Source organism: Bos mutus, chromosome 11 (assembly GCF_027580195.1).
Source record: "Bos mutus isolate GX-2022 chromosome 11, NWIPB_WYAK_1.1, whole genome shotgun sequence".
NCBI lineage: Eukaryota > Metazoa > Chordata > Mammalia > Artiodactyla > Bovidae > Bos > Bos mutus.
In genome coordinates, this window is record NC_091627.1 from 94,964,870 (window position 1) to 94,992,088 (window position 27,219).

General features: G+C 55.0%; 1 protein-coding gene across 2 annotated transcripts; it reads left to right on the top strand.

Annotated features, from left to right (window-relative positions):
- Positions 1-2,620: 2,620 nt before the first annotated feature.
- EMX1 (empty spiracles homeobox 1) lies at positions 2,621-19,726 on the top strand. 2 transcript variants are annotated; one of them, XM_014479977.2, is made up of 3 exons: positions 2,621-3,134; positions 8,939-9,123; positions 19,040-19,726. In XM_014479977.2, exons 1-3 carry the CDS (start codon positions 2,621-2,623, stop codon positions 19,205-19,207), a joined length of 867 nt encoding a protein of 288 aa, XP_014335463.2. In that variant the 3' UTR covers positions 19,208-19,726. The 2 variants fall into 2 exon arrangements, with proteins under 2 accessions (XP_014335463.2, XP_070236270.1); XM_070380169.1 differs by having other exon boundaries at positions 2,720-3,138; positions 8,943-9,123.
- The last annotated feature ends 7,493 nt before the right edge of the window (positions 19,727-27,219 follow it).

The following is a 27,219-nucleotide window of genomic DNA, read 5'->3' on the forward strand; positions in this document are numbered from 1 at the left end:
TCATCTGTAAACAGGGTTAATGACAGACAACTGATGTCCAAGTATTTGGAAAGCGCGACAACAAGGGAAGGAATTGTTACTATAAAAGTCTATGGATTTACATAGGGAGATGTATACCCAGAGCCAGATGAGGAAAGTCCTTGTGGCCAGTGTAGATATGTCCAGAATGGCCCAGTAGATTCCAAGCTCCTCTACCTGCCCAATTTAGTGAGTTCAGGGGTCAATGTCCGGCCTTGCGGTGAGGTAAGAGGTGGGGGCCTGCAGCTAGACCGGTGAGGTTCACCACCGGCTAGGGGAACAAAGCCTGGGGCTGAGTTCAGCCCTATCCGGCTCCAGTCTTCTCGGTCACAGGCCCAAGCACTTAGTCCCTCCTAGCCACATTCAGAGAACAGGCCCGGGTGATGCTTATCCAGCTAAACCTGGCTCCCTGCGGGGACCTTGCTCCAGCAGAATTCACGTTGTCTCCTTCCACACAGAACGAAAATCTCGGTTCCACGTCTTTGCCCAGCTTCGCGCCCTCACCACCCCAGCGATATGGCCTGGTTAGGTCCTTATCCCCACTCAGGGAGCTTCTCCTTACCCGGAACGGAGGATGAGGCAAAGGGAGAGGGGGAAGAAACAGAGGGAAAGCGGTGGTGGGGGAGAGGGCGGTAAAGAGGCAGGAAAGGGAGAAAGAGACAGACAGCCTGAGCCAGAAACGGAGAGACCAGCACAGTGAGCCAGAAAGATCTGGAGGGGCCAGTAAAAGAGACACAAGCCCTCGCCACGAATTCAGTAACGAGTCCTTCCTCAGGTGTTTCTGGGGCGCCTCCGAGGTGCTCCGCCCGGGTCTGCTCTGGACGCGACCGGCTGCAGGGTGCGGCAGTCTCCCCCCACCCCCTCGCCGTCTCCTCCCCACCTCTCCCATGGGGGCCGGAACGGCTTCGGCGCGCGGGGGCTTTTCGGACCAGTCGAGTGGAAAATAGACTTTAACCCGCTTTGTGGCAACAAGGGCGCCCGGAGCGCTCTCCCCGGCCGAGACTGCGGGCGTTTCGGCAGGCCACTCTCAAGACCTGGCCTGGAGTCCTTGCAGAGCCTCGCGGCACGAGGACCTTCTGGCCTCTGGGCGCCGGGACGCACTGCCTGAATCCGCGCACCCGGGCCGCGGCCAGGCCGCTCTGACTAAGCCGGGCAGCAGCGAGGAAGCAGGTCGGCTTCTCGCAGTGCACTGGCAGGGTGCGGGTCCCAGCCTCCCCATCACCGCCTAGTGTCCTCTTAGGCCTGGATATTGGAAGGCCCCGGTGGAAAAGTTTGCTGAGTATTTGTTCTCGTTCCCAACTGCCCTCTCATCCCCGACGAATTAGTGCACGAAGTGGAAACTGGCTGGAGTAGAGTAGTCCGCTGCTCCGCGTTCGCGAGTGGAAGGTGAGGGTCGGAGGAGCCCAGGTGGCCGCTACGTTCCCGGGATGGTCTGTGTGTCTTCTTGGAGGGTCTTAGGCGTTGGTTGTGGACTGTTCGGCCACCTCCAACGTAAGACAGTGTCTTCAAGGCCCCGGCCTGTCCTGGACCGCCTGCACCTGAGCTCCACAATCAGAGAAGACGAAGAAAGCAGATGGCCCTGCGGGCCGGTCGCGATGCCCGTAGCTGGGCCAAGGTCCTGCTTCCAATCCCGGAGAACTGCAGCTTGAGACGTCTGGGTGACCACTCCGCCAGCTCCTCCAGCGCTCTCCCTGGCCTGGCCTCTTCTGAAAATAACTGCGCGTCTGCTTTCCGAAGCTGTCCCCCTTACCACCCAGAAAACGAGAAACCTCAGGAACAAGGCCGCGGCTTCAGACTGCGTCCCAGGAGACGGACGATGGAAGATCCCGAGGGTCCTAGCGGCCAGGGGAGCAAGTTCTCAGGAGAAATCTATTCGTTGGACCCCAAACACCCACATTGCACTCGAATTCAAGTTATCTGAGAACTGAAACGACATCCCGGGACGAACTGGAGAGGGTTCAACTGATTTACACACTGGGGAGTGGGGCTGGAGATTCTCCCAAGCCCCAGACCCCTCACACACCTCCTTCGGCTCCCGCCTGGGTGGAGACGCTTGCGGCTGCCGCCAGACTCAGCTAAAGGGCAGAGATGCGAAAAGACGGGAGAGCAGGAGGAGGCCTAGCTCGCCCGGCACAAGCTCCAGTCCGGTTTTTGCCTCCGACTGCTGGCTCCTTTCCCTTCCCGCGGTCCCTCGCCCCGCCCCGCCCCGCCCCCCACCTTGGGGCAGGTGAGCGGCGGCCAATGGGCGAGCGCGGGGCAGGTGCCCGCTAACTCTCGCCTAGCAGCGCGGTGGCCGAGGCCGGGCAGGACATTGCTGGGAGGACCGGGGGCGGGGGTCGGTCCTGGCTGGACTCGGAAGGGAAGGGGCCGGGCTCAGTCCCCAGGCGGTAGAAGCAGCTCGTAGCTTCGTTCGGAGCCCGCGCCGGTGCCGGCGCCGGGAGCTGCCCGCTTGGCCGCAGAGGCCGGCGCGCCTAGCCTCGCGCCGTGGCCCGACTCCGCGTTCGCTGGCTCGCACGCCCCTCGCCGCTCCGCGCCTGGCTTGTGGGCAGGGGCTGAGCGCGGGCGGGCGGGCGGGGGAGGTGAAGGGTGCTGGTGTGTGTGCATGTGCCTGGCTGGGTGCACACCCCGCACGGCGGCGGCGCCAGGACGCGGAGCGCTCCCCAGAGCCCGGGTGCCTCGCTCGGCTCTGGCGGCCGCGACCATGTTCCAGCCCACAGCCAAGCGCGGCTTTACCATCGAGTCTTTGGTGGCCAAGGACGGCGGCACTGGAGGGGGCACTGGCGGCGGCGGCGCAGGCTCCCATCCCCTGGCGGCGGCCGCCTCGGAGGAGCCGCTCCGGCCCACGGCGCTCAATTATCCTCACCCCAGCGCAGCCGAAGCGGCCTTCGTGAGCGGCTTCCCCGCCGCCGCGGGCGCCGGCCGCTCGCTCTACGGCGGTCCCGAGCTCGTATTCCCCGAGGCCATGAACCACCACGCGCTGACCGTGCACCCGGCGCACCAGCTGGGCGCCTCCCCGCTGCAGCCCCCGCATTCCTTCTTCGGCGCCCAGCACCGGGACCCTCTGCACTTCTATCCCTGGGTGCTGCGGAACCGCTTCTTCGGCCACCGTTTTCAGGGTGAGTGCCCACGTTGTGCCCGCCTCGGCGGCGGGCCGGCGCCCGCGCTGCGGCGGCGCGGGGAAGGCTCGGGGGAGTCCGGGGCCATTCAGAAGTTGTGTCAGAAAAGGTTGCAGGTCCACAGAGGCCGATTCCTGAGCAGGGAAGAGCCGCGCCAGATCCATTCGCTCTTCTGCCGCGTTGGGTTCCCTCCCAGAGAACCAGGTTGGGACCTCCAGGCTTTTCCAGGAATGATGCCGGTCCGGACGCCAAGCCCGGGCGCATCCTTGGAGCCTCTCCTGGTCCTCCCTGCGGCCTGCCTTAATGTGTCCAGGCTGAGCCAGTCCCATCCCAGAGAACTCAGCGTCGGCCGCCCTCCCTCCGACCCAGGTGGACCTGGGACCATACTACGTTCGCACTTCCACCACCAACTCCCAGGGATCCGCCTTCGCTGGCGCAAGGAGACAGGGGAAAGTCCGCCTGCTTGCCCCGATTCTGTGGGAAGAAGGGGCAGAGGGGAGGGAAAACTGGAGAGTTAATGTTCAGTGTTCAGTGCTCCTCTGTTTGGGGATGTTTCTCAGCAACCTCGGCCCGACTTCTCCAAGTCTCACGTGCCTCTCGGACCCAGGGTGGGAAGGTTTGCCAAAGCAAACCGGCTTCCCGCGACGCTCGAGGACTCCGGGAACCGACAGGCTGCTAGGGTACCGACTGAAGTCCTCCCAGGCAGGGGGCGGGGGCAGAGGGCTTTTAAGGTCGTAGGCAGTCTGAGCCCCCTAGTCTGCACTGGGCAATGGGATTGGTAAGGAAGATCCCCCACTTCTCTCTTTCTCTCTCTCTCTCTCTCTCTCTCTCTCTCTCTCTCACACACACACACACACACAGATTTCAGTAGTCTGACTTGCTCCAAGCAAAGAGTTCCATTAGTTGGAGTTCGCTTTCTTCTTTGTATTTATTGGTTTTTTCTTTTCTTTCTTCTTGCGCCCCCTCACTTTTTTTGGAGTGGTTTTAATTTGTGCAGTAATTGGTTTAGTTTTCAGTTTTGTTAGTGTAGACCAGACCTCAGCCTTAGGTTTCCTGACTCAGAGATAGGTAAACTGGCTCTTAGCAAAACAAGTGAAAAGGACGTGATTAGAGCTTTGGCTGATCTGGTGGTAAACTGGATCTACACAGTCAAAATAAATTGGGTATTTAGTACAATTATCTAGATAACAGAAGAAAATGACCTCTTGAAACTTTGGCTATAGATGCTTAACTGTATCATGGAAAGCCGCTTTCCCCACCCCAATTTGTCAATTTTCTGAGTCCCATCTGGCTAATAGATACTGACCCAGCAAATCCCACAAAATAAGGTAATGTAATTTGTTTGAGCAAGAATTTTTGTGGGAAGCCTTGTCTGCTCTGGGGATTTCAAAGATTTGCCCAAATCATCCGGAACAACAACAAAAAATGCCTATGGTGTCAGCTGCTATGGGAAAGAAGTCTGTCAATTAAAATCAATGTTTACTGATAAAATTAAGTATTATTTTAAATTGAGCAAACCACCTCGGTCCTCCATGGGCTGGGTCCCCGGTCTCTAAAACTTGGCGACTGCAGGCCAATTTGAAAGTCGCGGCTGTTTGTAAACCCTCGGGCTGGGGCGGCGGAGGGACCGGAGGTTAGCAGACCAGAGGAGGGACAGGAGCTCGAAGAAGAGGGCAGAACCGGTCCTGACCCCTGTAGTCTCTGCTCACTCGGAGATGGCCTCCCCGGCAACGCCCTCGGCTTTAGACCGGGCGCCCCATGCCCTCTGCGCTTCCTTTCCCTCCATTGACCTCGCCGACACCGGCTTTTAGGGTTCGAGGGCCGTGGCACCAAAGGTCGGGAACGCCTTGTAAGAGATCCAGCTCCGGCTCTGAGCATCCCCAGTCAGGCGAGGCTGAATAAATCCTCGGCAAAATCCTCTCGGAAATTGCCGCCGCTCCCTGAGCCTTCAGCCCCGGCGGGCACGTTGTCTAGTTGCAAAAACGGTTGCATTTTTCTCCCAAGAACTGTGTCTGGACGCGGAGATGGAGCCAAATGTGGTCTCATTTTTGAACACGAGAATCCGTTGGGCACGGAATGACTTTTTTAATTCTGAGAGGTTTTGGCTTCAGGGCTGGTCAGCGTCGGGGCAGACGCCTTGCGGCCCCAGCGTCCTTGCGTCTTCGGGGGCCCTCGGGGATATGAGCCGAGTCATTTCAGGCCCTCCGGCGCCGCGTTTTCTAGAGAACCGGGTCTCTGCGATGCTCATTTCAGCCCCGTTTTAATGCAAGAAGCAAAACCCTACACGAACGAAAAGGAAGACGTCTGCGTTCTGTGCGCAGCGCTCTCCAACAGTGCGGTCCCGGCGCGCAGGGTAGGGCTTCTCCGCTGAGTAAGGCGCTGGGAGAAGAAAAGTCAGCACGGAATGGTCGGGACCAGGCGGCGGGACCCCGAAGCCGGAGGCGGCTTTCGAGGCCTGAAGAGGAGGGGCTGGAGGAGACAGCGAGTTAGCCGCACTTCGGTGCTATTTCCCTCGGACAGCAGGAACTTTCCAGGCCGGGAAGCTGAGGCGGGAGGGGGCCGTGGGAGATTAGGCCCTCGGGACTGGTGGTGGTAATGGGCCGGTGCTTCAAAGAGAGCCTTTGTTCCGGCAGGAGGAGGGGGGAATAGGTTATCTCCGTTCCCGAGCGGGCTTCTCCTTCTCGTAGCCCCAGGCCTCTCCGCCTCGCCATCCGGCCCAGAGCCCCCAGCTTGCCATAACATCTCCAGGAGGCACTGCAGCTTGGGCCCCAGGCCTTCGAATCCCTAGTTCCCAGTTCCTGCCACCTCAGTCCTGGGAACGTCGATTGCTAGTTCCCAGCCATTGCCTTAAAGAGAGAGGCTGGAGGAAAACGGGGCAGAGTGGGGTTCAGTTACTAGCTACAGGGAAGACTCAGCCAGCCCCTTTCCACTTTCCCACGTGTCCTTGCCTGAAACTGACAGCCTACTCTCACAGACTGTCTCTAAACAGGCCACACTGCAACCCCAGTCCGAGAGCGTGTTCTGCCCTTGTGGTCCAGTTAAGGCAAACTGAAGCCATGGTAGGGACGGTTGAGGTCCCTTCTCCATAGATCAGAGTGAGAGTGGCCCAGGCTCATAGGCACCACCCTGGTTCTTATAGAAACATGAAACTATTAATCAATTTCTCAGGATGGTTAATTTTGTACTAAACATACTCTTCCTTACAGGAAAAAGCCCTTGCTTCTTTTGAAATCATATCTTTCATCAGTACTCAGCCTCTTGAGTAGTTTTTCCTGGTCTCTGCTTCCTCTTGGTTGGGTCAGGACTTCTGTGTTTCTGCACATGCACACACAGATTACAGAACACATGCTCCCCACCCCTTCGGGGGATTACAGTGAACTTACAATGGCTATTCTCTCCCCAGCTGAAGAAGACCCCAAGCAGTCTATCTTTCCCCTAAAATAGCCAGCGTTGAGCCAAATGGTCCTGTGTATGTCAGGACAGAGAAGCTTGTTGTTTCCATCCTCCACTTTGGGTTTATAAAGACAAACACAGAGAACTCTACCGCACAAGTGACCAACACACAGCACAGAATTATAAAACACCCATCAAATCACACACTAGGCAGGCTGCAGTCCTGCTTTTTCAGCCCCACACTACCCTTCACACTTCTGCATCCCATTCACTCACAAATCGAGGGTGTCTCCACACTGCCACATCATTTCTGACCAGCCTGGGCCCCGTCAAGTTGCTGAGGCCAAAGCCTGTGATCACAGGGGTGTGCTAGGCTTTCTGTCCCTCTCCAGCTCATTTGTCCAGAGAAAACCACTGTTGGTGTTTGACTTGAGCTCAGAATGCTATTGTTTTTTGAAGCAATTTATTTTAACATCAACAAGGAGTGTTTGCTTCCCACCCACCTCTCCTACCTTTCTCTGGCCTCATCACACTGGCTCCCACTTGAGGCTGTAATCCTTTTCCGCACCTGGATCCTTCTCCTCCTTTCTCTCCCTCCTACCCCTCTCTGCCAGACCACCTCCCCTAATCATCTGTCCCCTCCATCACCACAAGCTAAACTTTTCCTTCTGTCAGGCCTGAGACTCTGCCCCCACCTTGAAGGACCCAGTGGGCAGGACGTTCCCACCCCTCCATCTTCCTGTGATGTGATCCCACTCACTTTTGTAGCAGCATAGATCCAGTCACTTGGAATGGATAAGGCAACTGGAAGTTAGTAGCTTCTCCCTCTCAGGGGACTCTGTCTCCCCCCACCCACCCAGGCATTAGCCACTCATTCCTAGGCAACGCTGTTCCCCAGAAAACCCCAGCAATCAAGTTTTCCTATGTAGATGTCCAAAGCCCATAGACTTGGAGAAAATCAGGTCAGGCAGTTTCCACCAGCAGAGGGACATGAACAGTTACCTGGAGAGCTGTAGCAACAGCATCTCAATTATGTGCCCTTGCCTCACTTACAGAGATATTTCCAGAGATGGGAGAGCTCAACTGAATTATCCAAACAATTGTCTTAAGAACAAAACAACAAATCAAATTGAGTCAAACCAGTGGCCATTTCTGAAGAAATTAATTGGATCAGCCAATCTCAACTGCTAACTGTCAAAACATTTCATGCAGTGCTCTGCATTCTTGGTGGGTTAGGGTACTAGTATGTGTCACTGCATGGGAATCCATGGATGGTGTCAGGGCCTGTTTCCAGTCTTGTTGGCATGTGCAACCAAGGCAGAGGTTGTGTGAGGGCCTAGTGGGGGGATTCCTTGAGACTGGGGCTGTGGATGGAAGCTTGTTCCAGCTTTTGTAGTTCCTGACCCTACTACCTCAGCCCTATTCAGCCCAATGTCAGCCCTCGTCCTGCATGTAGCAGCTGAGTCCCCATGATGGCCAACATTTGCCAAGGGACTGTTACATTCTAGGAGAAAAAGACAGTAGGGAGGCTGGAGCATATATTTACATACGCCCATGCAGAAACCAATATATCTATATCTATTAGGGAGAAAGATGACATCTAGTTATTTATACACATCTCTTCAGCACAAGATTATTCAGGGATGAAGCAAGGTCTTTTTCCACCAGAGAGCAGTAAGTCTGCAGGAAGAGGATTTTATCTGATGACCTGGGGGGAGAGAGGTGGGATATTGGGAAGAAGTAACCTAACTGGAGACCTCCAGATGCTGTCTGGATTTTGACCTGGCCCCTGGCCTATTTTTACCACTTGCAAGGCAGAGTCTCCGCTTGTTGGCAGGAATTTTCTATGGGCTAGTAGCCTGAGCATTTAGCTGCAAGGCTGATTTAAGCAGGTGTGAAGGGAGAGTTCCTAAGATACCCTCAGTTCTTGAATCTGCGTTTGGTACGGGGACATCTGACAGCCAGGTTGTGCCCCTTGCCACTTTCCTGACACCCAACCCTGTCTCTACCCCTGGTCCACTTTGAGGGAGACACGACTGGGCATACCAGACAAAGAGAGCTTCCCTTGGTGTCTTAGGCTGCTCAGGCACTGTGTGGGTGCCTCTCCAGACCCCGGCCCGCCTCTTGGCCCAACAGTGATCCGCCCCGCTGATTCTGGGCGTCCCCTGACCCGATAGCTCTCAGCCAGGAGGAGGTTTCGGGGAGAGGAGTGGACTTAAAGAAAGGGCGGCAAAGGGGAAAGCCTAGACGTGGGTGTGCGTGTGTCAAGGGTTGGAGAGTGCAGCGGAGCGCTCCGGAGCGTGTGCGAGCGAGGCGCGAGGGCCAAGCTTGGCCGGCTTCGCGGGCTGCCGGGCCGCAGCTCACGGTGCCCTTCTCTCTGTCTGTATCTGCCGTCGGCGACGCGGCCACAGCGAGCGACGTGCCCCAGGACGGGCTGCTTCTGCACGGCCCCTTCGCGCGCAAGCCCAAGCGGATCCGCACGGCCTTCTCGCCCTCGCAGCTGCTGCGACTGGAGCGTGCCTTCGAGAAGAACCACTACGTGGTGGGCGCCGAGCGGAAGCAGCTGGCCGGCAGCCTCAGCCTCTCCGAGACGCAGGTAATGAATGGTCCGCGCTGCGCCCGTGGGCCAGGTGGAGGTGGGCCGGGCGGGTGCCGGAGAGGCCGGCCTCGCCCCCCAGCCGGCCCCGGCTCCTCCCGCCACCCCTGCGGCGCCCCCGCCATGACTGCCTTCCCTCCGACTGCGTACAGCCTCGAAGGGGCCACAAGACTTTTATTAAGTACTAAGGACCTACCCGGAGGCTGGGATCAAACCTTATTCCGACCCGGCTCACACAGCCCACGGGAGGTGCCAGCTGTCAGGAGGCGGCGGGCGCCCTCGGGTGCCGGCCGGGCGCGGAACACCCACGCCGCGGTCACTCCGCGCCCGCCCGGGCCCTCTGGTGTCGTCTCAGCCCTGCGGTGACTGCAGCCCTTCTCCCGCCACTGTTCTGGGGGCGCTCGGAGGTGTGTGCGGTGCCCAGGCCTGTCCCGTACTGGCTCCGCTGCCATGCAGGGGCGACGGGGGCGAAGGCCTCGCGGTGGGGAGAAAGACCACGGGTCCTCGGGCTATAAAGAGCAGAAGGTTAGCCGGGAGTGCGCGCCCTTGCCCGGGGTCCGAGGCCGGCCCTGGTCTCTGCTCAGGCGGACTGGCACTGCGCTGAAACGGCGGTGTGTGTGTGCGGGCGTCGGCGGGACCTGGAAACGGTGGGAAAGTAGATTCTGGTATTCAGGGCCTGTTTTCATCACTTGAAGGGCTGTTGAGTTGGGGAGGGAATAAACTGCGGTGGCATTGAAGGAATTTGAACTGGATGAAATTACAATCACCACGTAGTGTTTTTGTAATTGATTTTAAAGAATTAAAGAACTAGAAGGGAAGTATAGGGAGGCAGATTTGGCCTTATTGTAAGTAAAGACTTTGGCATAAATAAATGTTGTCTGGAAGCACCGCTAAAGCTCTCGGTCCGCCCGGAGTCAAGCGCGCTGGGGTGGCTGGTTGCTGCCCTGGAGGCGAATTTCTGTAACTAGGTTGGCTTTGGGAGACCTTAACTCCCTCGCGTCCCCGACAGCTTCCATACTCGCAAAGAGAGAGGTCGGCTGGCGGCCCAGCAGCTCTCGCCCGCCGCCGGCATTTCATCTTCTGCTCCTTTTTCTGCTCTCCTCTCACAGCACCATCCTCCACCCGAGTCCCGGCAGAGAGATGGTGCCGGGCTGGGGGCGGGGTTGGGGTGTGTGTGTGCAGCCTGGGGTCTCCTGGGTAGCGAGGCTAGATAGAAGGCTTCATGTGGGAATCCAAACCCAACTTCGTCCCCGGCCCCGACCTCACTCTTTCCCGCTCACGACGCATGTGGGTATCTATGTCCTACCTGTCTCATGCCCTGTTTCATCAATGCATTGCTCCCGTCTCTGCGGCACGACCCGGGCTTTTTCAGATTTGCTAGCTGGTCTGTTCTAACTGCAGAGATCAAGCTCACAAAAAAACGGACTTAAATTTTAAAAACGTTTTTTTTTTTTAAAGGTACTTTTAAAAAACAAGTTAATAAAATAACACCCACTTTTCCCCTCTTCGCAAACGTTTTAAAATTTTTGTTTAAAACAAGGTGTCATTTAAGAATGGTATTTATAGTACCTTCATTTAAATTTATTAGTTATTAAATTTAATTGCAGAAGTGTAAGAAAACAAAACCATTTATGTCCACCACCCACAGATTAACACTTGTTGAAATAATGTCATTGTTTTTAAACCTCCATTTTTTTAGTTCAGTGAGAGCATTTTTAATAAACCTTCTTTCAACTGAACTTATCTGCCTGTCAATATTTGGGCCTAACAATGCCAGTTAGTAAACCTAATGCTTGTTTCCTCTCATTTTTATTAGAAGGTGCTTAAACATATATTTAAAAGAAAACCAGATAGAAAATAAAATGGATCCAGCTTTGTTAACTATCAAAACTCATGGCTAATCTTGTTGCATCGATAAATGAGCTGGTTTAAGCATATGAAACAAAATAATAGAACTGTGGGATATTTGAGCCTGAGAAACCTCCTTGTTAGAATCCTGTCTTTCCAGGTGAGGCCTTTAAGATGGAGAAATGAGCTAGGCAGAGCTCCCCAAGCAGGCAAATGGGATTTCAGTATTTGCCTCCCTGCTAACTGTGTGACCTTGGGCCAGTTACTCAACTTCTCTGAGTTCTGGTTTCATCGTTCATAAAATAGGTTTAAGGATCAAAGATACCTAACTTGAACTCAAATAATATTCATTAGCATCCCCAGTACTTCTCTCCCCTTTGCTGAAAGTAATATGTCAAATTATTGTTATAATAAGGTCTCCACCTGGAATTACTGATTCTTAGTTCAGTCTCTTTCATCAGCAGAGCTGCTTTCTGTCCCTTTTGTAACTATCATTTGGACCTAGGCTATATAATTAACTAATTATCTATCCATCTCGCTGTATTTGCCAGGCAAGCTTACCTGTCAAATCTAGCTATCAGCTATTCGTCAAGCTTCAGTCATTCCCATCAGCCCCCTGCCATCTATTTCTACTGTCAATATCTATATTTGTCTCTCAGAGCTCTCTGTTCTGTCCCTCACAGATAGCTATTTTATATCTAGCCATATACTTCTGTCTACTCTCATTAAATTACCTCCACAAAGCTGGTTAATTTATATTTCCTATTTATTATTAATTCTATCTTTCCTGTGAACAATAATTCCTATTTACCCAACTGTTGGTTATCTCTTTATCATCTACTCTATTTTACCTTCTATATATCTACCATCCATGTCAAACTTCCATCTCTATGGATCTTTAGCAGCTGACAGTATATGCATATGTCTATAATGGTTATCATCTCATCAACTCTTGCTTTGTCTTTTATTCTGGGCCTCAGTTCCTGATCTGTAAGGTTGAATAAAATGAACTCCAGGGTTCTTTCTAGCCCTGAGCATCTGGCTTATCTATATTCTATTTCTCTGTATTTCTGTATAATCTGTCTTCCAGGTTCTCAGGACTCACAGCATATCTCCTGCATATCACAATATATGTAGGATTTTTCTATTGTTTAATAACCTGCCATGCCACCTGTCAGACTATATATACACTGGTTGCATCCATCTCTCAAAGAAATCTTGAAATACGGATTCCTAGAGCCTGCTCAGGAGGTTCTCTTAGGAGTTCCAGGGTGAGACCCAGGGAAGTTTATAAAGTAGCTCTCTGGGTGATCCTAATGAACAATAGGCCTGAGCATCTCAGCTCTGGGAGACAGAGGGCAAGCCTTCCTTTTTCTTGCTGTGCTCCAGGGCCAGTTCAGTGACCAGCGAGGAGTAGATGTTCCATAAACATGTACTGAATGAGTGGGCAGTTTTCTCTTGACTTGTATACTTATCCATATGCTAATTTTATCAGTCATTCCCCTTAGTCTTTGGCATGACTGCTCCCTTTCTGTCCCTCTGCTTCTGTGATTCCCTTGCACTATCATAGCTGATTGTTGATCAGTCATAGGTGATGGAGTTTTATTGACCAATTCATGGATAAAACTTCAGGGAGGGTTAAGCACATCGGTGTATGGGTTCAGAGTTCAGGGGTATCTGTATGCCCAAAGCTCTAGCATGGGATGCTCTGGGTAGGCAACCTGAGCTTTTTAGTTGGGCTAGGGCTTTAAATTGGTTGAGAGTAGAATTAATGGCGCGGGTTAATCCAGGAGGAGGAAGGAGGGGCCCTGGGCAAGGGCTAGTTCTTCCTTCTAGCTCTTTGCTCCTCTCTGCTGTAGCGCAGCCCAGCAGTCTGACCAGGGTGAAGGCCATCTAAGATTCAATCCTGGTGGCCGGTGGGGCAGACTTGGGCCTGGGTTAGATCAGACCCTCGAGTTTGAGTGAACTTGTGTGTGTGTGTGTAATGAGCATATGTAACATATGTGTGAGGCTTCTCTCGTGGCTCAGCAGTAAAGAATCCACCTTCAATGCAGGAAACATGGGTTTGATCCCTGAGTCGAGAAGATCCCCTAGAGGAGGGCATGGCATGAAGTAACTGGCCCAGGGTCACACAGTCAGTTAGCAGGGAGACAAATACTAAAATCCCATTTGCCTGCTTGGGGAGCTCTGCCTAGTTCATTTCCCCAATCCAGTATTCTTCCCTAGAGAATTCCATGGACAGAGGAGCCTGGAGCACCACAGTCCATAGGATTGCAAAGAGTTGGACACGACTGAAGCAACTTAGCACACATGCACGAACATATGTGTGCCCGTAATGTGGAGGACATGTGGGCTGAGTGTGATCAGTGCCCAAAGGTCAGGTGCTATAGGTACGCATGGCATGGAGCACCTCTGTGAGCTTCTGTGCATGGTCGGGGGCGGGGGGGCACATTAGTTTTAAGGGTGAGGGAGAGAAAGCATTTGGTTGCTCCAGCTGATGGATTTGTCAGTATTTCTAGCTGCTCCTCCAACTCCAGACAGTTCAGGAGGTGTTTCTTGACCTACCCTGGCTGAGTTTAGCTGAATTGTGAGGGAAAGGGATGCAGAAATGTGGTCTCTTGGCCTTGGAGATTCCTCAGACAGTGGTAGGGCATGCAAGGGGTGAGTGACTGGAGTCCTATTGAAGCCACAGCTGTGGACTGAGGAGGTCAGGGGAGATTACATGGGAGGAAGGCTCCTGGAAGACCACAGCCATGGAGACAGGAGGGCCGTCTAGACTGGTGGGAAGAAAGGGGGAGGGTTTGGGATTAAGATGGTGTGGGAGTGTGGCTGCCTTCTTAGGGCCCAAGAGCATGGGTGGGGGCGATCTTAGGAGTCAGAAGTTTGTGGTCACCTGCTTATGGGTTTTCCCCAGAAGGGCATGGTAAGGAGACTTCTCGCCTGGGATATCTCCCTTTGGGGGAAGGATAAAAGGGAGATATCCAAGGAACTTGAATTTTTAGGAAAGGTTACTGGCTCACCATGTGTTCTGAGATGGATTCATCCCTTCCCTAAGTCTTGGCTCTTCTCCAAGAACTTCTGCACCTCTGAAGGTCCACGAGTCCAGTGGGAGGCAGGAGAGGACAGGAGAGATAAGGGAGGCTGGAGTGGTTCTCTGAGGGTGTGGTCCTGAGAAGATAGGCGAATCTTGTGATGTCTCCCTGAGAGTGAAGGCATCCAGGGTGGACTGAGAGAGGAGGAAACCAGAAAGCTTAGGAAGAGTTAGGACTCTGGTTGATGAGGAGCCAGAGGCAACGTCAGTTTGGGGGAGTGAGGGGTGAGCTTAGCATGGCATTGGGCTTGACCTTGAGAGTGGGAGCACTTCACGTGGTCAAATGTTAGGAAGCGGATCCCCAGTGGAGAGGGCAGGGAGGCGCGCTGAGGAGTGGCTTGATTAATGCCTCCCAGCGTCTGTCTAGTCTGAAGATGACAGACTAGAAAGAGTGGTGTGTCTCTGTGTCTGAGGGAGACAGAATAGAAGGACACGGGCTTAAATTAAAACAGAGGAGATAACAGTAGGACATAAGGAGAAACCTCTTGTATCAGAGTTACAAGACTCAAATGCCCCTGATAGAGGATTTTTAACTCTTTGAGGAGAGGACAGGTATTCACCTGAAAGTGTGCAGGGGCCCAGATAGGACGGGCTAAGACTGGGGAGTGGAGGAAAAGAAGGGATCCAGACCTGGTTCATTCAAAGGTAGCCTGAAACATTGGCTGGAGCTATAGTTTGCTTGTTTGTAAGTTCATCTGTCCATTCACTCGCGTACATCTTCATTCATTGGTGTATCCAGTGATCAGTCCACTAGTGCTTTGGTACCTTCATTCATTCATCTATCCATACCGGTTTCACCTGAATCAGTCAGTCAGCCTAATTCAAGCTGACCCTTGTCCCCTCAACAATGGATCTTCCTCTCCACCTTCCCCTAGAAGTGGTTAATTCAGTCCACAGCTGAAAGAATTAGGAACTGACCCTCTTATAGAAGTGGCCACTGAAGTAAGCCAAGAAAGGATCCCATCTCTCTAGCAAATTTCCAAACCCCTTTTCCAGTTAAGAGTCCAATCCCTCTACCATTGATTTTCCCCTGTTTTCCAGGTGGGCACCAGTGCCTCTTTCCTAGAGCATAGGGCTCAGTCACTTCACCTCTGCCCTGCCAGCTGAGTATACCTGGAACATGCCCACTGGGCCTCCAAAGCCAGCTAACACACCACTTTTGTTCTCCAGGTTCCCATACTGTCTGATGAGGAGACAGAGGTTTGAGCAAATAAATTAACACGTTGCTGGAGTCACTGTCACGGAGACAGAGAAAAGCACTAAGGAAGTACAGACAGGCAACGGGCCACGTCCGGGGACAGGGAACAGAGTTTCAAAGGCTAAGTAAGAGTGGTCCCGGTGGTGTAACTTGGACAGAAGTGGAGACTGTTGGAAGGATCTTGCTTATCAGAAAGACTGAGAGACATTGAGTATGGTAGGGACTTAGAAGGCCACAAGGAACCTCTCTCCAAACCCAGAGGGTTCAGAGGTGTGTGAGGGCTTCCCCGGTCAGAAAGCCAAATGTGCCTTGGGCTTAAAGAAAGGTGAGTAGCATGCCAGTGTTGGGGGCAGGCAGCCTCCCAAGGCCCTCTGCCACTGAGCTGGTAGCCACGTTATGTGACCTGGCTCCTTTCTAGGTCTTCTGTCCTCTAGGGAAGGAGTTCTGGGATGACCCCAGATTTGCCTGGCTGGACTGGAAAGTTCATGGGGTGTCATTCTTAACTCTTCCCACACTTGGGCCCAGTTCCTTTTCTTTGGCCAAATAAAAAATTACTATTAATTGTTACAAGTAAGCATTAAAGAAAAGTCGGAAGTGTGGAAAGAAGACAGGTCCCCCATACTTTGGGTACATTTCCTTCTAGTCTTTTTTCCCCTATGCATAGGCTTTGTTTTTCCATGGCTGTGATCACACTGTGCCCAAACTGTGCATCCTGCCGTTTTCACTGATATCACTAAGTCATGAGCATCCCCTTGCTATTACAGTCTTTGTAAACAGCATCTGGACACTCAGCCCAAGGCTGTTCTCCGGAAGATAGCCAGGCTGCCTGGGAAGAGAGTTTTCGTCCCCGTTTCTAGAGAGCTGCCTCCTTGACCCTAGTATTTTCATGGAGAAAATATTCAGAATTGCTTTTCATTTGGGTTGGCCAGGAAGCTGTCCCTGGTGTGAAAACATACTCTGTGCCCCAAGTTCCACCACTGAAGCTTTCACTCTTTGGGCCAGTGATGCTGGGCAAGGGTGGCAGGCTAGGCCCATGCAACTAGAGATGATGCCCCAGATGGTGCATCACCAGGCTGGCCATGCTTAGCCCTCAGCCAGCCCCTGGGGCTCTCAGGAATACCGCCCCAGCCCTGCATCCAGGCCTGAGTCACACACACGCCTTGCACAGGCTGGGCGAGCTCACCCGCCTACGGGCTGGCACAGTCACAGTGGGCTCCAGGGTGGGGGGCAGGGGCCAGGCTGGCTGCCAAATGGTTGTGCCGAGAACCACCCAGGGCCCAGCCAGCCCTGTGCCTGAGGAAAGGTGGGCACGGAATCCAGAAGCCCTGCCCCTGGAGCATCTGCCATCTTCTCCATCTATCTGAGCTGGGACATGCAGGCAATGGGTTGAATCCAGCCCTGGAACTGAAGGAAGGAGGCCTCCCCTCACTCCGTCCACCAAGGCCAGTCATCTCTTCCTGTCCATGTGGCTGTCCTGTGTAGCACGGAGCGCTGGCTGCCCTCACACCCACCCTGGTGCTCAGAAACCAACAGGCAGGACCAGTGGTGCCATGGAGGCCCTGGGAGGGGCAGGCTCCACGGAGGGAACAGGGGGCAGTGTCTGCAGGATGGGAAGGCGGGGCATCCTGAGCATGAAGCTGCCCCCTGGGCCTGCGTGCCAGCCCAGCTTTGGCTGCCGCTCTGGGCTTTGTGGCTAAGGCCTGTGCTTTTCACCCATTCTCAGGGAGCAGGGACAGATCTGTGTAGTGTCTCTGAGGATCGCCTTTAGCTGCCCCCCTACCCCAGGATTCAAGGTTCTCCCTTTAGTAGTCACTGCTGTTGCTGCAGCGAGGTGCTTACGGTTGTCCCACACACATGACCTACCGCTCACCACCTGTATGGGCGCCACGGGTCACTCCAACCGCAATTGTCTGCGTCTGTCTTAGTTGCTTCAGTCATATCCGATTCTGTGTGACCCCATGAACTGTAGTGCTCCAGGATCCTCTGTCCATGGGATTCTCCGGGCAAGAATACTGGAGTGGGTTGCCATGCCCTTCTCCAGCGGATTTTCCCAACCAGGGATCGAACCCGCGTCTCTTATGTCTCCTGCGTTGGCAGGCGGATTCTTTACCACTTGCTTTTTAAATGTGCTGTTATTTCAGGAAACCCTCCATGCCTCATAACCCTGCCCCCTTGGCACCACCTTCCCCAGGTATCCTGTGAACAAAAGCCCAGAAGGTGCCCTAAAGCTGTAAAGGGCCCCAGAAAGCATCTCTCTTATGCATGAGGGACTTAAATCCAGAGAGGGGAGGGAACACAGCAGATGATCAGCACTCAACCCCTCTCGCCAACTCTGAGGGCGATCTGGTCTGGCCTGGTGCTGCAAGGCCAAGAAAAGGACTGTGTAGTCAGGAGGAGTTGACAAAGTGAGGTTTTCTCCACACTCCTCAAGAACTAAAACTATAAAGCTAGTGAAGGACCAGGACGATCCTCCCAGATCATGCAGGAGAGGATGTTAAGGGCTGTCGTGTGCTGGGCACTGAGCAAATGCTGGAGGAGGCGGGAGAAGGGATGGATGATGAGAGACGGGACCGAGTCTGGGGAGGCTTCCTAGAGGAGATGGGCTTAGCATCATGGGCCCGCCCTGCCTCCGCATCACACAGGAGAGTTGTTGGGCTCCGACCCCTCCCCTTGTCAGGGCTCTCACTGCCTGACATGAGCTGGGAGGCTCTTTGTGTTTAAGAAGGAGCTCACTTCTGTCCCCTGGTATTTCTCCCAGCTATTCCTTGTGTGACCTGTTCCCACATCTGGATGGGCTGCAGGGGCTGGTGATGTGGGGGCAGCAAGTCCAGAGCACTGGGTGGGATGCAGACACCCCGATGTGTAAGGAGGATGAGGCCCCCATTGGTGGATTTCAGACTACCCCGAGGAGCTGGCACCCAAGGCTCCAGGACTCCCCACCCATCCAGCTCCACCTCTGAGGCGGGATGGAGGATTCTACCTGAGGTTACTAAGACAGGCTCCTCTTGTGAGACAGACTGACCTGGACGGTATGAGAGGCTGGCGCCTCGAGCAGTGGGGTCTCTGGGCCTCAGAGTGCTCCGCTGTCCTGGACACTGCCCTTGGCAGGAACAGCACCTCTGGGTTAAGTAGCTGTGTCTGCTCTGCCTCTTCGTGCTGCTCTGAGCACAGGGTTGACTTTGGGGTGGGGCTCACCCTAACCATCCAGACCCATGTGATGGCTGCAGGAACCAGGATGCGCGGCAGCTCCAAGACCCCCTCCCTCTCCTCTGTTGCTGCTGCTGCTTCTAAGTCGCTTCAGTTGTGTCCGACTCTGTGCGACCCTAGAGACGGCAGCCCACCAGGCTCCCCCGTCCCTGGGATTCTCCAGGCAAGAACACTGGAGTGGGATGCCATCTCCTTCTCCAATGCATGAAAGTGAGAAGTGAAAGTGAAGTTGCTCAGTCATGTCTGACTCTTAGCGACCCCATGGACTGTAGCCTACCAGGCTTCTCCGTCCATGGGATTTTCCAGGCAAGAGTACTGGAGTCGGGTGCCGTTGCCTTTTCTGCCCCTCTGTTGAGGGGACAGCAAAACAGCCCCTCTCAGGCCCACTGTGCCCTGGCCCCCCTCATTTGCATCTGGAAGGGAAGACCTCCAGACCCATCAGGTGGCACCGGCCAGCGGAGACAACCCTGGTCTCGGTTTCCCCATCCAGCTCCCAGCCCAGCCTGAAGGCTGAGTGGCTGCTGGGGGCTTGCTGGGTGTTTCTCACCTGTGCCCCTCCCTCCCCGGCCCAGGTGAAGGTGTGGTTCCAGAACCGGAGGACAAAGTACAAGCGGCAGAAGCTGGAGGAGGAAGGGCCCGAGTCGGAGCAGAAGAAGAAGGGCTCCCACCACATCAACCGGTGGCGCATTGCCACGAAGCAGGCCAACGGGGAGGACATCGACGTCACCTCCAATGACTAGGGTGGGCAGCCGAATCCCACCAGGGCAGAGTGCCACGCGCTGCTGGCCAGGCCCCCCCACCGGTGGGCCCAGCAGGACTCTGGCCACTCCTCGGCCGGGCTGCGTGGAGGCCTCAGGTCACGGCCCCGGAGGGCTCGGAGCCTGGGGCCACCACCGACAGAGGGACAAGATATGGGCTGGCTGAGGCCCAGGACTGCTCGACCTTCTCCTTGGAGAGCCTGCCCGCCTGGGCAGTGCAGCCTCCCAGCCACTCTCCATTTCTCTTATCTCCTTTTCGTTTTGACGCATTTCTGTTTTAATTTATTTTGCAGGCACCCGCTGTAGTTCTTAGTGATCCCCTTGTGTCTCCCTTCCCTATGGGAACAATAAAAGTCTCTCTCTTAATGACATGGGCATCCAGCTCCAACCCCAGAGCCTGTGAGCCTGGGGTGGTGGGTTCTGGCTCTGAGAGCCACAGGGGGAACTGGCTGAGCAAGCTTGTTCAGGGCCTGGGAATCTGGACGGGGCCTTGGAGACTCAATCCACTGACTCTTCTCTTTTGATGATGCTTGACCCTGGTCTCTAGCTCCAACTCCACAGCAAGAGAAACTGAGGCTAGATGTAGGGAAGAACCACTCTGTATTCTGAGGGAGGCTATGCTCAAGTCTTCCCAAACTTAATGAATGGTGGGAATCAGGCCCAGGTGGGTCAAGGAGGAGACAGCATCCATACTTCTCCATGCATGGAGCTCTGGTGACTTCTCCAGTCAAGGGAAAAATGCGGCTGGGTAAAGGGGGCATCCTTCCCAGAGGTGACCACCTCTGCCCCAAGTCCTGCCCCACCAGGATGCTCTCCTGCCCCTGCAGAGCCCTGCTGGGTGGATGAAATCTTCAGAGACAGGGCTTTAGGCTGAGCTTGCAACTGGTTCCTGGGGCCTTAGGGCCTTCCATCCTGGGCAAGAGCTCGAGGCAGGGCCCACCGATCTCTAGTTCGTCTGCCTCCAATTTGTTCACTTGTCTTTCCTGCTTGTCACGCAGCAAGGTTTCCTTCATCCTAAGAAAACCTCTGTTCGCAACCTGTATCCCGTGCCTCTGGCCCTTACCATGGCCAGACCTGCCTCTACTGCTCCATCTCGCACGTGATCCACACCCCTGCTCCCCACCTCTGCCTCCCCACTGGGTGGGAATTGAAGACTGTCACCACCCATGGTTACTGCCACCCCCGGCCCAACTCAATGCCCCCCATCTGGCTTCACTGCTCTCCATCTTAGGCCATTCCCTCCTAGGCTCCCCCACCCCTCCCTGCCTTCATCCCAGTGCCTCTGATGGCTCTTCCTGCCTTTCTGAGTCCTCCCCACCCTTATCCCTGTCCTGTCCCCTCTGTCTACCCCAGGGTCAGTCCGTGCCCCACCCGCCTCCCTTGCTGTGCCGTCTGCCTGGGCCTTCGCACCCACCTCCAGGACTTCTCTTTGGTTCCTGGTCAATGCCACCAGCTGACCTCTGCTGAGCTGCAGACCCACAAGCAGCCTGCCTGCGGCGCCCCATGCCCCCAGCACCTCATGCCCAGCTGACTCATTGCCCTACCTGTTCTCTAGGACTGCCCACCTTTGCCAACAACCAAGGTTTCTTCTACCTTGGGAAGCAATGTAAATGGATCCCAGGGGTTTGAGTTGGGAGGGGAGGAGAGGGGGGCATAATGAGATTTGTGTGGATGTCAGGGATGAGGCCCACTTCAAAGGAGCTGTGCTGTGCCTAGGCCTCTCTTCCTCAAGCCCAAATAGGAGCACACTGCCCCGTGCTCAGCCCCCCACTCTGCTCCCTTCTTTCCCGCCCTTGGCCTCTCCTCCTTCACTCCTGGTTTCCTCTGCTTCCGTCTCACCCACGTCATCCCTGTTGCCCAGTGAGCGAGGGGTTTTGCCTGTGCTGTGCCTTTCCTTAGCCTATTCTTGGTACCTTGAATGTCCTGGGGGGTTGATCAATGTTGAAGTCGTTGAAAAGATGTCAAAGGCCAAGCTTTGTTGCTTGAGGCACACGAAGCGATCTAAGCACAGAAGGTCCTATTGCTGGGGCCTGTCAGTGTCTCTCGGGGGTCCAGTCAATGCCAGAAACCTAAAGGCCGTGTTCCATCCCAATGCCTCCCTCCTAAACATCAACCAGGAAAATGCTTCCCTCACAGCCTGAAAGTCCTAACTTGGGTAAGTCCAGTTGAATCTCACAGTGAACTCTCGCTCCCGGACAGGCAGGATAACCTCTGGGGAGCATGTATGCGCAGACAGGGTGAAGGTAAGAAGAGGAGGCTTTTTTTTTGGCCCTACCAGGGGTGGAGGAGTGGGTAAACTCTTCCTCTCTCACTTGGTGGGGGAGGGGATGCAGGACGATCACAGCAGAGCACCCCTGTCATCCCCATAAAGGGCTGGAAAGGACTCGAGGAAACCTGCCCATCTTCCCGGGCCAGGCCTGCAGGGGGCGGGGCGGGAGTCCCCGAGGCACTCCCATCCATGCCCCATGTTGTGCCTCTCCCCACAGACGGTAAATATTGGTGTTGTGACTTCATTAATAAAGGCTTCTGTGAGCCTGAAAAACATGGAATCAGGATGAACTATTTTCTGAGCTGTGGGCTTGCCAGGTTTGCTAATTTGGGAGTTTTTGGGCCCTCTCCAGGGAACAAACCAAAGTCTCTCTCGAAGAGACACAGATGCAGCGGGAAGGGGAGAAGCAGCGAGGAATGATGCTCCCTTCCCTCCCCCAACCACGCCTCCCGCTGGAGATCAGGGCCCTGCGGAGGTGAGGACCAGGTCGAGCCCCGCCGGCCAGACAGGACCGCTCAGCAGGCCTTCCCTGGGCAAGTCGACTCAGTCGCAGCCCTCGGTCGGGCTGGCCTCCCAGGGCCCACAGAGTTCCGCAGGCTGAGCTACTGACAGCACCTTGAGAAGCCCAGGGGCACATGGCTGAGGTGGAGGGACGCAGGGAGCTGTCCTCAGGTCTGGTGGCCTGTGCGGCGTGCCTCCCGCCCAGGGCATGATCTTCGCATGTCCCCTTGTCCGTGGGACTTTCCAGGCCTGGTCCCTCGGTCTCTGCAGCCATGGTTGGGCTCCTCCCTACAGGTGCTGGGATCTCTTCCTGTGGGGCTCGTGGAACCCTCACTCATAAACTGGGTTCTTCTGCCTGGGAGAGAGCCAGGCCGGGGCCCACAGGCCTCGCTGGGGGCGCTGCTCAGGGCAGCCCCCGGGGGAGGGGAGGAAGGCCAGCAGGCTGAGCCGTGCGGGGCCCAGCCAGCTTTCCTGTCAGACAGGCGCTGCCAGTGCGGAGCCAGACATCGGGAACAGGTTTAACCAATTACCCGAGCGCCCCATCTGCTGTCTGGGGCGCGTGTGAGGGTGAGTGCGTGTGAGGGTGTCTGGGAGTGTCTGGTGGGGCTGTGGGCGTGCTGCATGTCACTGTGACCATGGGGGTGTGTGTGGGTGTGTGGCTGTGGGTCCCAGTCGGCCCCCTCAGTTGTCAAAGACTGTGGCTCCTGGCTCCCGGTCCTCCCAGATGTCCTGAACCTCCTCTCAAAACCTGAGGGTCTACACCCATCCAGTACCCCAACCTCTCACCTGCTTTGTCCCTCACCACCACCCACTCTTCGGGCAAGTCAGAGCCCAGAATCCCACCTGCTTTCTGATCCCACGTTCAGATGTCCGTTCCCCTCAGACCACATGCTCTTTCCCGTCACTCACGTGATTTTCCTCTCCATCCGCGCTCTCACCTCACGGGCCCCTCCATCCTCTGACATCCCCTGGTCCTGCTGTTCCTTAGTTGCACCTGGAGAAACCACACACTTGCTTGAACCCGTTTTCCCACCTGCCCTGGCAGCTGAGTCCATGAGACCATCGGACCAGCGAGCTACATGGTGCCCCTCTGCTGAGATTTCACCCCATTTATAGGTCCATTCCTGTTCTCCATGGTGTGTCTCAAACCTCTCTCCAGGGTTCTCCCCCAAACCCCTTTCCTCCCTTACCCTCAGCAGAGGAACTTACTTCCATCTAGAAGCGGTAGAAGGGAGCACCTTCGTATCAGCCAGGGGCCCAGTAGAAAGAGAGGGTCTCTTCAAACGGAGCACTTTGAAGAGAGTTAAATAAAGGGGAATCAACACCTTTTGGGAAACCAACAAGAGATGTTGCAGGACCCCAGGACTAGCAACAGTTGGGAACCCATGTGGCCTTCAGGCCTGAAGAGGCCAAGCAAGCGCAGGAGCAAGTATCAGGGTCTAAGAGGACAGTTGGATGGAGGGGGCCCCAAACAGGAGCTACAGACTTTAGGAGCACGAAGCCCACAGACTGCAGGGAGGTTCGGAGGGGAGAGCTCCAGTCTCACTCTCCTCTGATCCTCCAGTCTCCTTCTGGTGACTCCCAATGGCGGGAGCCAGAGAGCAAGTCTGTATGAGTCAGCCTCCTGGGACGGACTGTGGGGGGAGACGGTTGCAGAGTGGATCTGGAGGGGCCAGGGAAGCTAGCCTCCATGCCCCACCAGCTTCCCGCCCTCAGACCCACACCTCCTGCATCCAACCTGTTCTCTCCTCTTGCCTCTTGTTACCACTCCCTGCCACCCTGGAGACCCCACTTCTGGGGTGGGGTCTGACCTGCCCTAGACGTGCAGACCTGCCCAAGAATCTCCCTCCTAGAGCCCTCGCTTAACCCCATGTGATACTGGCAGTCACTGGGAGTCCTGCTAAGTTCTTAACCCATGGAGATCTGTGGCCATGACCACACTCCACTGAGACCATTCTCTCCAGGTCTTCCCAAGACACACCTTGGTCTTCATTTTCCTTCAACTCTCAGCTTCTATTAAATACCCGGACAGCCTCTCCTACTTGAAGCATCCTCATCTCTTGTCATCTGGGATGCCACACCCTACTCATCTTCCTCTTTCTTCTTGTATTAGTCTGTTAGGGGTGCCACAACAAGCACCACAGACTGGGTGGCTTAAACAGTAGGATTTTTTTTTTTTTTCATAGTTCTAGAGGCTAGAAATCCAAGATCACAGTGCCAGCAGGGTTGTTTTCTTCTGAGGGTTCCCTCTTTGGCTTGCAGATGGGCGTCTTCGTGTTCACCTGGTGCTCTCCCTCTATGTGTGACTACATCCGAATTTCCTCTTCCTATAAGGACAGTAGTCATACTGGTGAGATTTGGGCCCATCCTAATTGATCTCATTTTAACTTAATTACCTCTTTAAGGATTGTACCTCCAAATGTAGTCACATTCTGAGATATTGCAGGTTGGGACTTCAACATACTGGGGAGACATAGTTCAGCCCACAACACCTTTCTTGGGGCTGAGCTTCTTTGCAGTCCTCACAGATGGGGACCCCTGGAAGTTCCAGCCCAGGTCTTCCTCTTCTCCCTCTACGTACTCCCCCCACCCCGTGGTTGCCTCTGTTCCTTTAGCCCCAGGTGAAAAGTGAAAGTGTTAGTTCCTCTGCAGTGTCTGATTCTTTGTGACCCCATGGATTGTAGCCTGCCAGGCCCCTCTGTCCATGGAATTCTGCAGGCAAGAATACTGGAGTGGGTTGCCATTCCCTTCTCCAGGGGATCTTCCTGATCCAGGGATTGCACCCCAGTCTCCTACATTGGCAGGCGAATTCTTTACCATCTGAGCCACCAGGGAATCAATAAATGGACAACATGCCAATCTGCATCGATTGGGATTGGATACCCCACCCTGCTCCTGAACTCCAGACAGGCACTCCCAGTTGACTTCTGGCATCTTGACTTGGTTGTCTCACAGGAACCTCTAGTAACTTGCGGAACAGAATGCATCATTGTCTCTGCAAGTATGTTCATCCTTCTCTGCCCTTAGCTCTGAGAAATGGCACCACCATCTATGTCCTCAACTGACAAAGCCAGGAATCCAGGGCCATCTTGGACTGTCTTCTGCCATCCTTTCCACGTGAATCAGCAGGAGCTAAGCAGTCCTGAACCTCCTCACTTCTCTCCATCCCCATCCCATCACTTGGTCCAGGGTCCATCTTCCCTCACCTTGACTGCCACAGAGGTCTCTTCCCCGGTCTCCCCAGCAGTCATGCCTGTTCACACTACCCTCTGCTCTGTTGACGGCTGAATATCCATTTCCCTACTTAAAGCCTCTAGTGGCTCCAGCTGTCTTCAGCATTACAGCTGCCGGCTCACTGACAGCTCCAGTGTCTTCCTGCAACTAGCCTCTGGAAGAGAGTGAGGGCCCTGCTGTACTGTCCGTCCCTCTGCGTGCACACATGTGAAGAGGCTGAGAGCCAGCCCGGGCGGCCGGGGGCTGATGGCAGCGCCCTTTCCTCATTTCCCCGCTGGATTTGTGTGGGGGTCTTCAAGGGGTGTCTGGTGCCTCTCCTTCCTTCTCTTCTCCCCTCTGCAAGGCCCAGGGAACTGGAGCAAGGTGGGGTCTCCAGATTCTAGCTCCGGTTGAGGAGCTGTCCTTGTCGAGAAGAAGCCAGGCTCTGACCTTGGACAGGCTGCCGGCAGCTTCCTCGGAGTGGAACGCAAACACTTCTGGGCTATTGCCTAAGAGACACACCTGATGCTGAGGGAAGCAAGGTCCTGGAGCGTGAGGCCTTTCAGGGAACTCTGAGTCTTTCCTGTTTGGGGAGCTAATCAAGGGCAGTGGGATGGGTGAGATGGCGGGAGGGAAGCTCCATCCTGAAAATGAGGTTGGGCTCCCCAGCGCCTTGGGAAACTGTCACTCATCACTGCTTTCCTCCGCTGGCACTCTGACTCTCCTCCTAACCGTGGCCTGAGTGGGAGGAGGGAGGCCCTAGGGGCCAGTGGGTGGGGATGGGGCCAGGGGAAGCCACATTCCTGGAGTGTTAATGATCTCTGGGCTGGGCAGAAGATGAGCCCCCGAACTAGCTAAAAACAACAAACAGCTCCCAGGAGGGATTTGCGTCTGTCCAGAGAGTCAAGGATTTCCGTCCGGATGGCGGCCGTGGCCAGTGAGGCTCTTAGCAAATTCCCCAGAGACCAGACGGCCCCTGACCTAAAAGCATCACTTTGAGAACAGACCCCTCCCTTGTCCTTTTCCTCCTCCTACCCTCCTAGGGAGGCCCTGTGCCTAGGTAGGGGAGGCAGCAGCCCCTCTGACGCCTGGGAAGCGCGTGGAGAAGAGTCTGGGTGCGTTCCTCACCTGGTCTCTCCAGTACCAGTCCAGCGAGCAATGCTGTTCTTGACATTTTATACCCTTAGCCACACCAAAGTGTTGCTGGAGACGTTCCATAAACACCTGACCAAATGAATGGGTGAACGGAGGAAGTGATCAGGTAGAAGTCACAGTCATGCTGAGGCCAAATTGGAACCGGAACCGGGGGCTGCCTGACCACGAACCACACATCCACTACTGGCAGGGGAGGCCATCAGCTCTATCAGCTCCTCCCTGCAGAGGGCGGACGATGCTTGGAGGTCCCAGAGAAGAAGCCAGGCCTCACCTCCTCAGGAACTCTGGGAGCTGCCTGGAGTTGGAGGAGCTGTCAGGAGGTGGCCAAGGCTGGCCCTGAGGGACTGTGGAAGAGTCTAAAAGAGGCAGAGTTGCCAGGGATGGTACCATGCACACAATGGTACATGTCAATGCCAGGTAGCTTTCGACCTGGCGCACACCTCTCCCTCTGAAGTCCCTCCTGGCCCCCAGGCAGTCCAGAATGCATCCCCCCCGCAATGCCTCCCTCCTGTCTTCCGGCTATCAGCAGCTGAGAATCTACCAGAATCCCTTTTCTACTCATTTCCTTGCAGTGGGCCCTTAGTAGGTGCTCCATTTAGCACCCACTTTGTAAAGGGTCCCTTGGCAGAGTTTCACCTCACCCCCTCGTCCAGCTTTCTGCCCTCTCCTGCTCCTCCATCCTTCTGTCTCTCTTTCCCTATGGGCCTCCCAGCAGGCCTGACCCTCCTAGAGGATAGGTTTGCACCGTCCTCAGGGCCTTCCCACAAAATTCTCAGTCAGCTGTTGGCTGGTTGCCACTGTTTCCCCACCCCCACCCTTCCCACCCACAATTCACAAAGCCAAGCCCTGATGCCTT